This window comes from Corvus brachyrhynchos, unplaced genomic scaffold (genome assembly GCF_000691975.1).
Source record: "Corvus brachyrhynchos isolate BGI_N302 unplaced genomic scaffold, ASM69197v1 scaffold22, whole genome shotgun sequence".
Classification (NCBI taxonomy): domain Eukaryota; kingdom Metazoa; phylum Chordata; class Aves; order Passeriformes; family Corvidae; genus Corvus; species Corvus brachyrhynchos.
In genome coordinates this window covers 5,325,198-5,338,744 of record NW_008238355.1, presented here as the reverse complement: position 1 = coordinate 5,338,744, position 13,547 = coordinate 5,325,198, and the positions used below count along the sequence as shown (strand labels likewise).

Sequence of the window (13,547 nt, the reverse complement as noted above, 5' to 3'; positions counted from 1 at the left end):
AGGGATTATAATGAAGTACATTTGTAAACAGAGGTTGATGTGAACAAAATTAATAATGATACTTTCTTTGAAGTAACCTCTATTTAATCTCTTTCTGTTTCAGACTTGTACTATGGTGGGGAAGCTTTCTCTGTAGAGCAGCCACAGTCTTTCACTTGTCCTTATTGTGGGAAAATGGGTTATACGGAAACATCTCTTCAAGAACATGTTACTTCTGAGCATGCAGAAACATCAACAGAAGTGGTAAGGAGCCTCAGAGCTTGCTTTCATGGTGGAAATATATTTTAAATAGTCTCATTTCTGAAAAATTGTCTTCCTGTTCTTTCCTGAAGCATGTGTTCATTTAAGTGCTAAGTACCTATGTTTGAGAATGACGTCAAAATTCTTCTGTGATTTATGGGTATCATAATATAATGAGCTTGGTTCCTTCTTTTAGAGTTTCTGCTTGTTGTCGTGATATAAAGGCCGCCTAAACATAGGAGATTGTTATATTGTAAGACAAAATTTAGAAAGTTCTCATGGTTATTCTGTCTAGCTGTGTCTCCCTTTTCACAGTTAGTATGTAATTGTTCTGCAAGCTTACAGCTGTGCTGGTTTTCTGTAAGAGAGGAAGACATGCAGGTAGTTTGTTGTGTTTTCTAATAGCATTTTTAATGAACCTCTTATTTTTTATGCAGTGGGATTTTAAAATTGTTTTAAAACTATTCTTGTCAAAGCAGGGGGTTTCCCCCAATCCATAACCAGTAGGACACTAAATGGGGTTTTAAATGCACTTCTTAAACAAGTTTCAACATAAATACTTCAATTGGAGATGTTAACTCCTGATATCTTGATTGACCTTGGGAGGAGAAGAAACTCGGTTAGCAGAATGACATGGAGGGTGCTATTCTCTGGTTAACTGTTTTACCATAGACCCCGAGGAAGAAAGTGATACTTGAAGTGGATTACTCATCACTAATATATTGTGAAGAAATCAGTTATAAATAGGTTCTCTCTATTCTAATTCTCTAGTTTTCTTTTCTTCCGCAGAAATTTTGAAAGTTAATGAATGACTCTTCAAACCTAATAAGGAGCTTGGGTGAAGAGGTGATATGGAAAGGTGTTAAGATCTTTCTTAAAAACACAGGAAGTGAAAAGGTTTACTTCACAATCAGTTGCACTGTGGTAGAATTATTTAACTCTGTGACACACTGCAACTTTTACAGTCCTCTGAGTTTTTCTTAAACTTTGCAACTTTTACACACAGCGTCAACCACTGAAAGTTCTGCATTTGGATGACTTTATTTTGTTTGGTGGCTTTGTATTGCAATTCTGATTTGGACCACCTGATGTCAGCGATATGTTCCTGACACGGAGTGTCCATAGATCCTGGGTTTTTAAAGCTGAGGCGCCCTTGTTTGCAGTTGTGACTTCCAGAACTCTGCACATAAAGCCTAAATTTGTGATTCTTGACACCTGCTACTCTGGTGAATCCTGAAAGAGTTAAATGTGTAAAAAAAAATCCCACAAAATTTTCCTTTTTATGCATCAGTCTGCAACACTGCTGTATCATTGTTCCAAACAATGATAAAGGGCAATATTTTTTGAATACGATTGTTACTGTTTGTGCTAAGTTTTGAATCTGGCTTTTGTGATAAATGCTTAGTATGCATGCACATAAAATTGTTTGGGTACTGTACCCTTACTGAGATAGTGAAGGGAAAATACTATGGATTCTAAATGTTCGTAGTTACAGGCTTTCAAACAATTATTTATGTTTACTGAGCTTGTAGTCATTGGAGTATCTCCTTCCAAAGATGTGTTTTGTTTTAGACATGTATTTTTAGGGATGTAAGGGAACTTTACATTCCCAGTTTTTCAAGGAATAAGCCAAAAAAATTTTTGGTCTGTTAAATTTTGCCATTTTTATATTCAGAGTGATGCAGATAAGAAGTTTACTTTCTGCTGATTTTTCTCACTTATAGGCCCTGGTAAGTACAACAATGTTACATATCTGCAGGCAGCAATCACAGACTGAATGAGGTTGAAAGGGATCTCTGGAGGTTATCTTGAGCAGGGTCACATACAGCTGGTTGCTCAGGACCATGTCCAGACAGTTCTTTAATAGTGACTCCACTAATAGTGACTCCACAGTTAATTCTCTGGTTAACTTGTGCCAGTGCTTGGTGATCCTCACAGTGAGAAATGTTTCAGCGTTTCCTAATGTTTATGAGGAAGCTCCTATGTTTGAATTTGTGCCCACGGTCTCTCATCCTGTCGCTGCTTGGCTCCATCATTCTTTCAAGTTCCCTTTAGGTATTCATGGACATTCATAAGATACATCCCCCATTAGCCTGCCCTTCTCCAGGCTGAAGAGTTCCATCTTTGTCAGCCTTTCCTCCATTCCTGAAATCATCTTTGTGTCCTCTTACTGAGCTCTTTTCAGTGCGTGCATGTCTCTCATACATGCGGAGCTGGGAACTGGGCACTGGTGCTGGATGAAGGCGAAGGGTCACAACCCTTGACCTGCTGGCAGCTCTCTTCAGTGGAGCCCAGAACACCACTGGCTTTCTTTGCCACAAGAGCACACTGCTGTCTTGTGGTCCACCCGGACCCCAGGTTCTTTGCTGCAAAGCTGTGTTCCATATGACTGGCCTCCAGTGTGTGCTGGTTCCTGGGGTTGTGCCTGCCCAGGTGCAGGACTTTGTACTTCCCCTTCATAAGGTTCCTGTTGTCCCATTTCTTCAGTTTTTTAAGGTCTCTCCAAAGGGCCACACAGCTCCCTGGTGTATCAGCCACTCCTCATAGTTTTGTGTAATCAGCGGAATTCCCACTAATCACCACCCTCTGAGCCCAGCTGTTGAGACACACTCTCTACTTATCCAGCCTGAGCATCAACAACTTCTCTTTGAGAATCCTGTGAGAGGCAGTGTCAGTGGTCTTACTTGAGGTCCAGGTAGGAAGTTTCCCCTACTCTTCAGTCATCTACCAGGCCAGACACTTCAGCATTGAAGTATATCAAGCATGCCTTCCCCTTTGTGAAGCCAGTGCTGACTACTATTGATTATTTTCTTGTCTTTTCATGTGTCTGAAAGTGGTTAACAATAGCTTCCTCACTTGCCCAGGGATCAAAGCAAGATGACCAGCCTGTAGTTCCCTAGGTCCTCCTCTTACTTGCCTGTCTTTAAGATGGGAGTGAAATTTGCTTTACTCCAGTCCTCAGGCATCTCGCGCAGTCACCATTATTGTTAAAAGATTGAGAGGAGGGAGCCTCACAATGGCATCTGCCAGCTCCCTCAGCACCTCTTGGTGCATCACACCATCACAGCCTGTGGATTTAAGTATTCCAGTTCACATAAGTATTCTGCAGAGTAATCCTCTTCCAGCAGGGGAATGTCTTCACTGCTCCAGACTTTCTCCCTGCTCTGTGGGGCCTGGAGTGGCAAAAGACCAGTCTTGCCAGTAAAGACTAGCAAAGGAGGCACTTGGTACTTCAGCTTCTTCTGTGTCCTGTGTAACTAGGCCTCACATCTTTTGAGCAATGGGCTCGCATTTTCCCTGGTTATCTTTTTATTTTGTCTGCACTTCTAGAAGCCCTTCTTGTTACCTTGGATACTAATTGCCTGACACAGTTCCATTTAGGCTTTAGCTTTGCTTACATTGCCCTGTGATGCTCAGATAATGCTTATGTATCCCTCCAGGGCTACCCTAGGAGGGTAACCTCTGTATGGGGGGGTTTTTTGTGTTTGAGTTTGTCCGAAAGTGTCTTGATCATTTATGTAGGCCTCCTGGCATTTTTGCGTGACTTCGTGTTCATTGGGATGGAGAACTCTTGAGTTTGGAGGGGAGTGTTCTTTCAATATTAATAGGCTTTCTCGGGGCCCCTTTACTCTCCAGGTTCTTACACCATGGGACTCCTCCAAGCAGTTATTTTGAGGCCCGAGTATGCTTTGCTGAGGTCCAGGGTCATGAGCTTGTTTTTCATCTTCTTCCCTGCCCTCAGGATCTCGAACTGCACCATGTCAAGGTCACTGCAGCCAAGGCTTTCTTTGACCTTCACATCCTGACTGATATCCTCCTTGTTGGTAATTATGAAGTCCCATCTAGCACCTTTCCTTGTGTGTTCCTTTATCACTTGGAGAAACCCCGAGTGCACTCCAGGAGCCTCCTGGATTGCAGTCACACTGTGTTGTCCTTCCAACAGATTCTGGGGTGGTTGAAGGATCCATGAGGATCAGGTCCTGCAAGTGTGAGGCAGCTGCTCTATGTCGCTAGAGGGCCTGATCTGTTTCTTCTTCCTCCTGGTCAGGTGGCCTGTAGTAGACAACCCCTATAACATCACCTTTGCCTGTTCTCTTTTTAACTCCAACATGTAAGGTCTCCATCAGGTCATCTTCCATCCAGACAGCACTTTTAATGCACCCCAGCTGCTCTCTCACTTAAAGAGCAAGCCACCCTTCCTGTTGAAAGAGCCCCCTTCCTCTTCTAAAGAACCAGTATTTCTTCACCCATATAATGTCCAGGGACAGTGGTTAGAGTTGTAAGGCAGAGGAGTCTGGGAATCAGTATGATGATTGTTTTTGTTGGTGTTGGGGGTTCAGGTTAGTTGGACTGGCCCAGATGAAATTTAGTGTTCAATTAGAAGTCTTGCTAGCATTGTAAATGAAAAAATATTTAGGAGACTTCATCGAATACCATCTCTTCAGTCTTGTTTCAGAACAAAGATTCAAATTTTCTGCTATTATATTGCACTGCAAAAGCTTTCTCACTTTTGGGAAGACAGTAACTAGGCCTCTTGGTACATGAATTGTAAGCACTAGGTTGTTGATACTTAGAGGATAAAACTGGGGAGAGCTTTTTCTGCAGTAATGAAATGGACAATCTGAGACAGTCTCAGTGTCCCTGTTCTCCCAGTGACTCTTGTTGAGGTTACAGAAGTGCTGTCACTTACAGAAGTGCTGTCACTTAAGGTGGTTACTTTGTATGTAAATGGGGAAGTTGTGATAATACATGCACAGTTCTGGAAACTGGCAGGGTTGTATGAGTTGGATTGGCTTAGGCCTTTAAAGTCATCGTTCAGGGTTGCATGGTGATTTCCTAATACAAATGCTCATAAATTTAAGAGAAAATTCTGACAATATTTGCCTTTCATCTGCACCGATTGTTCATGCATGTTATAATTAATAATGATTTTTAGCTGTGTCATGCTTAATAAGTGATCCAGCAATCTTTGTTGTTTGTGATTCTGTCAGAGCTTATGCTTAACTAAGTTGCTGTTCGTGTGTAACAGTGCTGGAATAACTTTCCTTAGTCAATAGTTCTTGAAAGTTTAGTTGATACTTTGAATTTGGGTTGGGGTACTTCAGTTCCTTCTTACTCACTATTCATTATAACCTTTTCTTAGCTGGTATTTTCCTGAGGATTGAGTATATTCACAAATATGGGCAGTTAATTACACCTTTGTCATGTTAACAAAGAATTTTCTGATGCTTTCCTGCTTTCCAGGAGTGGGTTGTTCTTCTTACATTGGGTTTCTGCTTCCTCAGAGTAGCTTAAATAAAAGAAGATTGCTTTGAAAGTGTTGTGTACTCTTCTGTTAGAAGATTAAGCAGCTGTAATGAAGTTTAGGGAATTCAGAACCATCTGTCCAATACACATCCATTCCTATATCCCTACAGGATAGCTATATGATATGTTGGCATAGCTGAGTATTCGTTATATTATGCTGTAATAAGATGTACCCTGTAGTGCACTTGTTTGGCTTCTGTAGAGGTGAAAAATCTGTGGAGAGAAATGCTGAACATTAAAAATACAAGGGAAGGAGTTGTAGCAAAAAGCTTTTAAAATGCCTGGTTTTCTTTTCAGAACTGATCACTAAAATTAAAGTGGAATTAGATGCAGCAGCTCCTGTCAAAAGCAGCTGAGATTTTATAGTAAACTTCAAGACCTTGTTCTCACCTCCATGAGAGTCCAACAGATGTGTGTTCTTTTATACAAGTGTTCTTAATGCTTGTGGTCTTTTGACATCTACATTCATCGGCTTAAGTATACACATGAAAAATGAAATAAAAATGGAAGATGCCATTTGTAGAGTCATTCAAAGAACAAGTCATAATTATGGTAATAGTAGTGGTAATGTTTGCCTGCTTAGTTAACTGTATTTTGGTTTAAAAAACAACCAAAAACCATTAAGCGGGGCGGGGGGGAGGGGGGGGGAGGGAACCAAACAAAATCAAAGAGAGACCTCAGTACCTTCTCTCAAAATACTGTTGTGGAGGGGTATGGAGATTACCCCTTCTCTGCCAAGTCTGCACTTCCTGGGTGGTGTGGTCTCAGCTTGATACTTAGCAAATAGGGGCGTTTCATTCTGATTCCTTTGCTGCGATGAATGTCAAGGAGGCAAATAACATTCCTGTATGATTAGACTTGATTGACTGGGGCAGAACTGGCATGCAAATACTAATTTTCAAGACATTGCAAATTGAATTTGAGAATCCTAGCTCTGGTTTTCATAGTATTCTGAAATTCATAAAGTAAAAGGTGGCCAAATTAATGTCTGCACTTCAGTAATTTTTCTGAGTTTTTTGAGTATGTTGATATTCAGGTGTTTGTGAATGCCAAAATGTGATTTTAGAGCATAAGAGCCAGTGTCTAATGACTGATTCGATACAAGTTCTATTTCTTGTAATATTTATAAAGTTGGGTTTTTTCCTTGCTTTATCATTTCAGATTTGTCCAATATGTGCAGCATTACCTGGAGGGGATCCGAATCACGTAACAGATGACTTTGCAGCTCATCTTACACTGGAACACAGAGCTCCTAGAGATTTAATATCCTTTCCAATTTGAAGCAAAGGGGCTAGACTGTTTCACCTAGTAGTCATGGTGACTTGGTTTGATTTTTATAGTCAAAGGGTCATATTCTGGATTTCCTGGAACTTCGGTTGCTAAAGATATGTATGTCAAAAATAAGAAGGTTCATCTGCTAGTTTAAAAAAGTGTGGTTATCAGACTGTGCACAGACTTGTAGGTATACTTGAGAGTGTTTTGTGCTCTAACAGCAGAAACATTTACAGAATTTTGACAGAGGTTTTTTCTACTTGCATTGTGTTTTATCCTGCCTCATCATTACTCTTGGTGCTGTTTTATATGTATCGAGATTCAGTGCTTGTATATATTTATGACTTAGATGATTCAGGCATAGCTGCTTGAATTGTAAACTTGCTTAACTACTTTCAACACAATCTTTTAATAAGTAATCTTGTTGTGTTACTGACATTTTGTAATACAGCTCAGAAAACCTTCAGATTTTCTGGGAAATAAGATCATGTCCTTCAGTTACCTTAGCAGCCAGTTACGGACATTTATCTGTGCTTGATGGCTGAAGAGCTGGAACTGTTGGGTTTTTTCATCCTTGTTATAGGAATATTTGTCTCCTTCTTTGAAATTTTTTTTCCTCCCTGAAATTAACTGATAAAATATCTTTTGGTTTGGGCTTTTATTTAATGACATGCAAGCTATGTAGCATCCCTACAGTAAGGAATCTCTAGATTATTCCATTTTTCCTCATTTAAATAGACAGAAAAAAAGACTGCATTATAAGTTTGATAGTGGCTTTTTTGTTCAGGGATTTTTAAAAAGGAAAAAGGAATAATGTAAGCGCAAGCAGTTGAATTTAAAAAAAAATCCAAGCCCTATCAAACAGAATTGATTACACTAATAGAAGGGAAACAGCATTTGAGGTGATGGCTCCACTTCAGTTATGATTGTGTTTGATTGCATTTAAGTTTGTCAGTATTAACATGGTTTAGGGTCAGGACTGACTAAATGTGCAGGTTAATTACTGTGCAATAATTGGATCAGGTAAAGGAGTTTGGATATAGATTTAAACTGTGAAAGGTGAATGATGGAAAAACTGATGCAAAAATCAGTGCAAAGTCAGACGAAGGCAGTTGCCTGTACTTTGCTCTCTCACAGACAGGAGTAGAGCTCTCAGCACTCAGGAGGAGCAGGGTGCTGAATACTGTGGCTCTGGTTATGAGAGCTTGATCACAGGCATCCCCAGTGGCCAGGAGTCATGCCATCCTCCCTTTCTGGAGGAGGTGGGATAAGATTGATGAGGGGAGAGTGACTTCCAGACCACCAGATCTTTCCTGGCTTTTGGACAGCTCTGAAATGTTGCTTGATGGCTGATGTAGTTTGAGCAGTTTCTCTTGTATCGTCTTAGTTCTGCTCATTGTACCAGCTGTGAGATTTTCATAGCACCTGCCTAATTAGGCTTTTTCTAGCAAGAATTACATAACTACATAGCAGTGTACCAGAGTTCAAACTGTGGGCTTCCAACATTGACTTAACTGCTCTGTTAAGGCAGGAAGTTTAAATTTTTCCAGCTACAGAGTAAAATTAATTTCCTACTGAAATACACGAGATAATTGATTAGAATTCAGGCTACGGCTGCATTTTTTCCTCCCTAGTACCAGAGATGCCACCAGATGACTTTTAATTAGGGAATGTTTGAGCTAGAAAAGACAACCTTTTTTTCAAATACAGAGTAAGGTTTCAGTATCAGTCATCCCAAAATGGATATATTTTGGGAATACAATGCCCATGGTTAAAGATAACACATGTAGAATTTTCTACTTGTACTCTATTGTGTTGGTGTCCAGAGTTGTCAAATTTCTAAAACCTGGTAAGAAGTATCTTGAAGTGTCTGTTTGACATTGGTCTCTACATCATATCTAGCAATAGGCAGGTCTAAAGCAGGAAAAAAGGAAGCAAATATGCCCATTTTCACTCAGGGTCTGGCAGTGTAGGAAATAAGAACCATCGGACTCTAACAGGAAGCTGTTAGAAAGCTGCTCTCTGATATACAATTATATTGCTGTATATGAAGTTGAAGCTGTACAGAACAACTCTCCAGGCCCTGTAATTGCTTTCATGTACAAAAAGGAGATAGAGGAGGCTCTTGGCTTGTACTTTTTCTAGAGTGAAAATTTATTTTGCAGTTTGAGGTAAACATTTATTGTTGGATCTGCTACAGTTCTGAGAGGTGGTCTTATCCACCAGCTATTAATTAGACATATTTGGTTAATTTTGGTTTTTGTTCTTTCCTAGAGTTGTCCCAAAACACTGCATGTGTTTCTTACTACAAACCTTGTGCAGCTATTGCAAGGTGTGTCATTTATTCCTACAGTCTGTGGACAGCTCTTTAAAACCCAGTTTCTTTCTTTAGCAGGAAAATACCTGAAAATTCATTAAATACATCTTTTCAGTGTTAATCATGCAAGTAGTTCTCACATGACTATTCAGTTTAAATGTTTGTCACAAGGTAAGGTTTGCAGAGTCTTTTCTTACTTCAGCATAGCTGGTAGGACTCAAGTGCATGCTTAGCTGGTATTTGAAGAATGACTTTTATCTCAAACCACTTTAAAAGCTGCAGTTGGGAGAGTTACCCTAGAGTCCTGTGCTTGAAAAATCCTCAGATAATATCCTGTTCTAACATGTTTAATTATTAAAAGCTTGCCAAACTACATAGATTCTATAGTCCATCTAATTTAGCAACTCATCTCCAGTAGCATCCAAAATTGGCACATCCAGAAGTGCAAGACACTCTGTACTAAGCAAAGCGTGTTCTGTGCCAGTGAGGTTTTCCTCTTGCACCCTAGATGGTAAGTTTTACTCTGTAGCATAACCAACAGTTTTGAAAGAAGCAAACGTTCTGTAAAGTCATCTTGTACTGGCCAGAAGCTCTCTCTTCCAATGAGAAGTCAAGTCATTCCTTTCAGTCTTAAGTTCTTGACCTCTGTGACATCATGAGGCTCTGCCTCATAACTGTGATTTATGAAAAGTACATTGGACACTACCCTTGCACAGAAATTGGTACCATATGAGTGGTAACCATACTATTACAAAAATTTAAAAATGGGAGATGGAGATCTAAGCTGAATTCTAGTAACACTAAAATAAAATAGTAAAGCCTATGCTATTTCATTTTTCACAAGTGAGTCATGCTAGTAATTTTTAAGAAGAAGCCTTGTCTGGACTGTCTTGGAGGAATGAATGTTAACAACTTTATGACAAAAATAATCTTTAAATAATTTGTTGATTACCTCAAAATTTATATGAGAACCTATAAAAGTGTGACACAAAATACAAGCATCTGATAGGGGGAAGTGGGGAAAAGGGAAAATGAAAAGCATCATTGTCATAACTTGAATTAGTGATATTTCTTTCGCTGTAAGAAAAAAGGTGAAACAAAGGGGTGTGGTGGATGTGCTGAATATTCCAGAAACCTGCAGTTTCCTAAAGAACGAAGTGATGAAATTTCTTGGATAAAAGCATGAAGTACAGAAGTCAAAAGGAATTCAGTAATTTTCCTGATCAGAATTGTAGTTAACTTTTTAATTATTTTTGATGCTTAATGTAAGAAGTGGGAAGGGAGAATTGAAATCCCTGTCTCAGCAGTAAGCTTGGCTGAAAATGCATTTGTGTGGGTTTTCATTAAAAAAAAAATGTTACCAGATCAGTAAGTCTGACCTACAGCATAGCCACAGTGTACCTTAGCTCTGCTTCAAAAGTTAGGTCATTACTTCATGAATCAAGAACAGTACACCTGCATATTTCACCCATCAAATGTCCTTTAATGGTTATTTAAGACTCAGTGCCAAACAGTTCTGTTTTCTTAACTTCTTGACTACGATGAATCCAGTGGTGTTCGGCATGTACGTAGGATGTTCCACCCAGGCCGCGGTTTGGGAGGCCCCCGTGCTCGTAGATCAAACATGCACTTTACTACCAGTTCCCCTGGTGGGCTTTCGTCTTCTCAGAGTTCGTATTCTCCAAGCAATAGAGAAGCCATGGATCCTATAGCTGGTAAGAGCTGTAACCACAAATTTTACCCCACTGTCCTCCTTCCACAGGGGAAGGAAAGTGCAAAATGACAGTAGTTGCCCTGCTCTATGTCGCTGTGAAGCTGCACTACAGGCACAGCATCCCACAGCACAGGTGAAGAGGGGAAGGGTGTTCTTACTGTCAACATCAGAAAGTAATTAGGCTGTGTCTTTAGGATTCCCAGAAATGACTTGTTTGTTCTATTTTTAGCTTTCATGTGAAAATAACTTTTTTTTTACAAGGAAGAAAAACTAGAGAGTGAAGACAATTCTGAGAACAAATATAGCTTTGCCTATGGGGAAATCTAAACATGTTAATGTTATGGTCTTCCACCATACCAGAATGTTACAGGGAAACCTCAGAATGTCTGCCACAAATCCATCTTTGCTTATAATGCAAAGGAGACACAGTGCTCAAACTGGAGCTTGCTACTATCAGGGTGTAACTTCTTCAGGGGCAGGTAGCCAGCAGCTGTCTTAATGAGGCATTGTCCCTAAAAGGGGAGCTGTGGATCCACTGCCTTCCTTAATCATGGTCCCCTTTGCCCGCCTTCTGCTGCCTCTGGTGCTCTGCTGGCCTGGTGTGACTTGATGTAACTCATTAAATTAGCTGTGAAGAAGTAGCCCGTCAAGAGAAGGAAACAAGTTCAGTGAGGTCACAGGTGAGTTTGTTCAAAGAGGGAGGATGTTCTTGAAGCTTCCAGTGCAAGACATCCTCTTTCTTTTCCCAGGGCAGCTACTTCAGCTCAGTTACAATGTGAAGTGACTGCTGAAGTTTGTTTTCAGCCTCTCGGGACCTTCCCACTTAGCAGCATTAAATGTGGGATAAAATGTCATTCTTCTGCATCTATTCTCTTTTGGTGGAAGCTGTGTTTCTGCGTTTAGAGCACACTGAGCTTGGTGTCTGCCTTGTTCCAGGACTGTCTTGAGTTCACACCTGCTTACCTGTACTCTAAGCTTCAGCTTACAGTGAGAATAAATATATCTTAATCTTGCCTGTGAGTTTATCGTGCCTGCCTTTTTACTGGAGTAATAAATAGGAAACACCACAGTAATTTTCCTGTTTAAAGTTTATAGCATCAGTTACTTTTCTTAACTTTTTCTTCCTCCCTGTGGCATTCTCTAGTAATTAAAATTTACTTAATTTTGGTGCTACTGTCAGTGTTGGTGAAAATTACTCAGCCACTCTAGTCCATATTTTACTTTATTCCTTCAAAAACAGCTTGCTTTAGAATTACATTTCATTAATGCGATGGAAGAAAAATTGTCATGACCTATATAGTAACTTTGTAATGCAGAGGAGAGGGGCAGGAGCAGGATTGTCCCCTGCTTCCTCTGCCATTGCATCAACTGTGGCAGGTGTCTGAGGTGACAAGTACCTTCTGCACAGGGCATAGAATAGATTCTGCAGTAATGCACTGAGCAGTAATTTGCTGCTAATACTTATTTCTAAAAAACCTTTGTGAATAAAACTTGCAAGGAGCATTCCATCCTTCTGAATTGGAAGACTTAAAAACAGAGGGAGGTTTTAATCACTAGGTCTCCATGCTTGTGGCAGAAATAAGAATTCATACAAAATGCTTTTGAAGCATTTTGTGAAGCAGTGATTTAATATGTTTTCTTAAATAAATTTCTTTTAGTAAATGTTTGAAGCAATGGTACAGTATTTCTCTCTTTGCTGCAGCACAGCTTCCCTCTGGGATACCTGGGAGGATGTAGTTTGTTTTTTGAGGGAACACTTGTTGAAAGGGAAAAAAAAGTCACCATCCAAAGCCAAAATAAAGAAGTTTCTTAGTCAGTGGCTGTTTTGACTTGAAGTTTCAGAATTGCTGCAGAGGACGTCTTTTGCCAGCGATTACGTGTAGATTGGCTCTCCTGTCATTGTCAAGGCATTAAACTTCGACTTGTTACTTGCACTAAGTCTGCATAAATTAGTCTTAATCTTCATAGGCATTATTCTTCATAGTCTTCTGTGAGCATTGTTGGGTTTTGATGTTAGTTGAGAAAAATGGAATTCAGGGTGTATTTATTCTGCTGTGTAATGCTTATTTAAGATCTTAAGTCATAGATGCTTTCTGTTCTCTGGCAGAGCTTTTATCCCAGCTATCAGGTGTGAGGCGTTCTGCAGGAGGACAGCTCAACTCCTCTGGCCCTTCTGCTTCTCAGTTACAGCAGCTGCAGATGCAACTGCAGTTGGAACGACAACATGCACAGGCAGCAAGACAGCAACTGGAGACTGCACGCAATGCAACCAGACGCACCAACACGATCAATGTCAACACCACTATGACACAATCTACAACAACAACCAACACATCTAACACAGAAAACAGTCAGCAGACTATCCAGAATTCCCAGTTCCTTCTGACAAGGTAACTTGTTCAGTGTATTTACTTGTATTTACCTCTTACAATTCCTGTTCACCTTAGTTCTAGTAGAGATACAGAGCTTGATGAAGCTTATGTGTTTGGAGTCAGGCACGTGCCTAGGTTGGCATTCATTAACAGAATACTTACCTAGTTTAGAAATTATACTTAGACCCCAGAGTTATTTGAAAGAGGATTCCACCTCCTGTGTCATTCCAGTTCTAGAACATGGACTAGTGATCTGAAATACAAATGTTTTCCACATCTTCTCTGTCACACCCTCCACAAGCATACTTTCATTTGTCTGGTATTG

The 13,547-nt window shown here is 40.0% G+C and overlaps 1 protein-coding gene across 2 annotated transcripts in view; it reads left to right on the top strand.

Annotated features, from left to right (window-relative positions):
* Positions 1-13,547, top strand: part of KCMF1 (potassium channel modulatory factor 1) — a 45,155-nt gene that overhangs the window by 28,840 nt on the left and 2,768 nt on the right. For both annotated transcript variants that reach the window (XM_017735413.1, XM_017735414.1), the window contains exons 3-6: positions 104-243; positions 6,709-6,810; positions 10,677-10,851; positions 12,958-13,240. In XM_017735413.1, the coding sequence (XP_017590902.1) occupies positions 104-243; positions 6,709-6,810; positions 10,677-10,851; positions 12,958-13,240 (700 nt within the window). The remainder of the gene's footprint in view (positions 1-103; positions 244-6,708; positions 6,811-10,676; positions 10,852-12,957; positions 13,241-13,547) is intronic.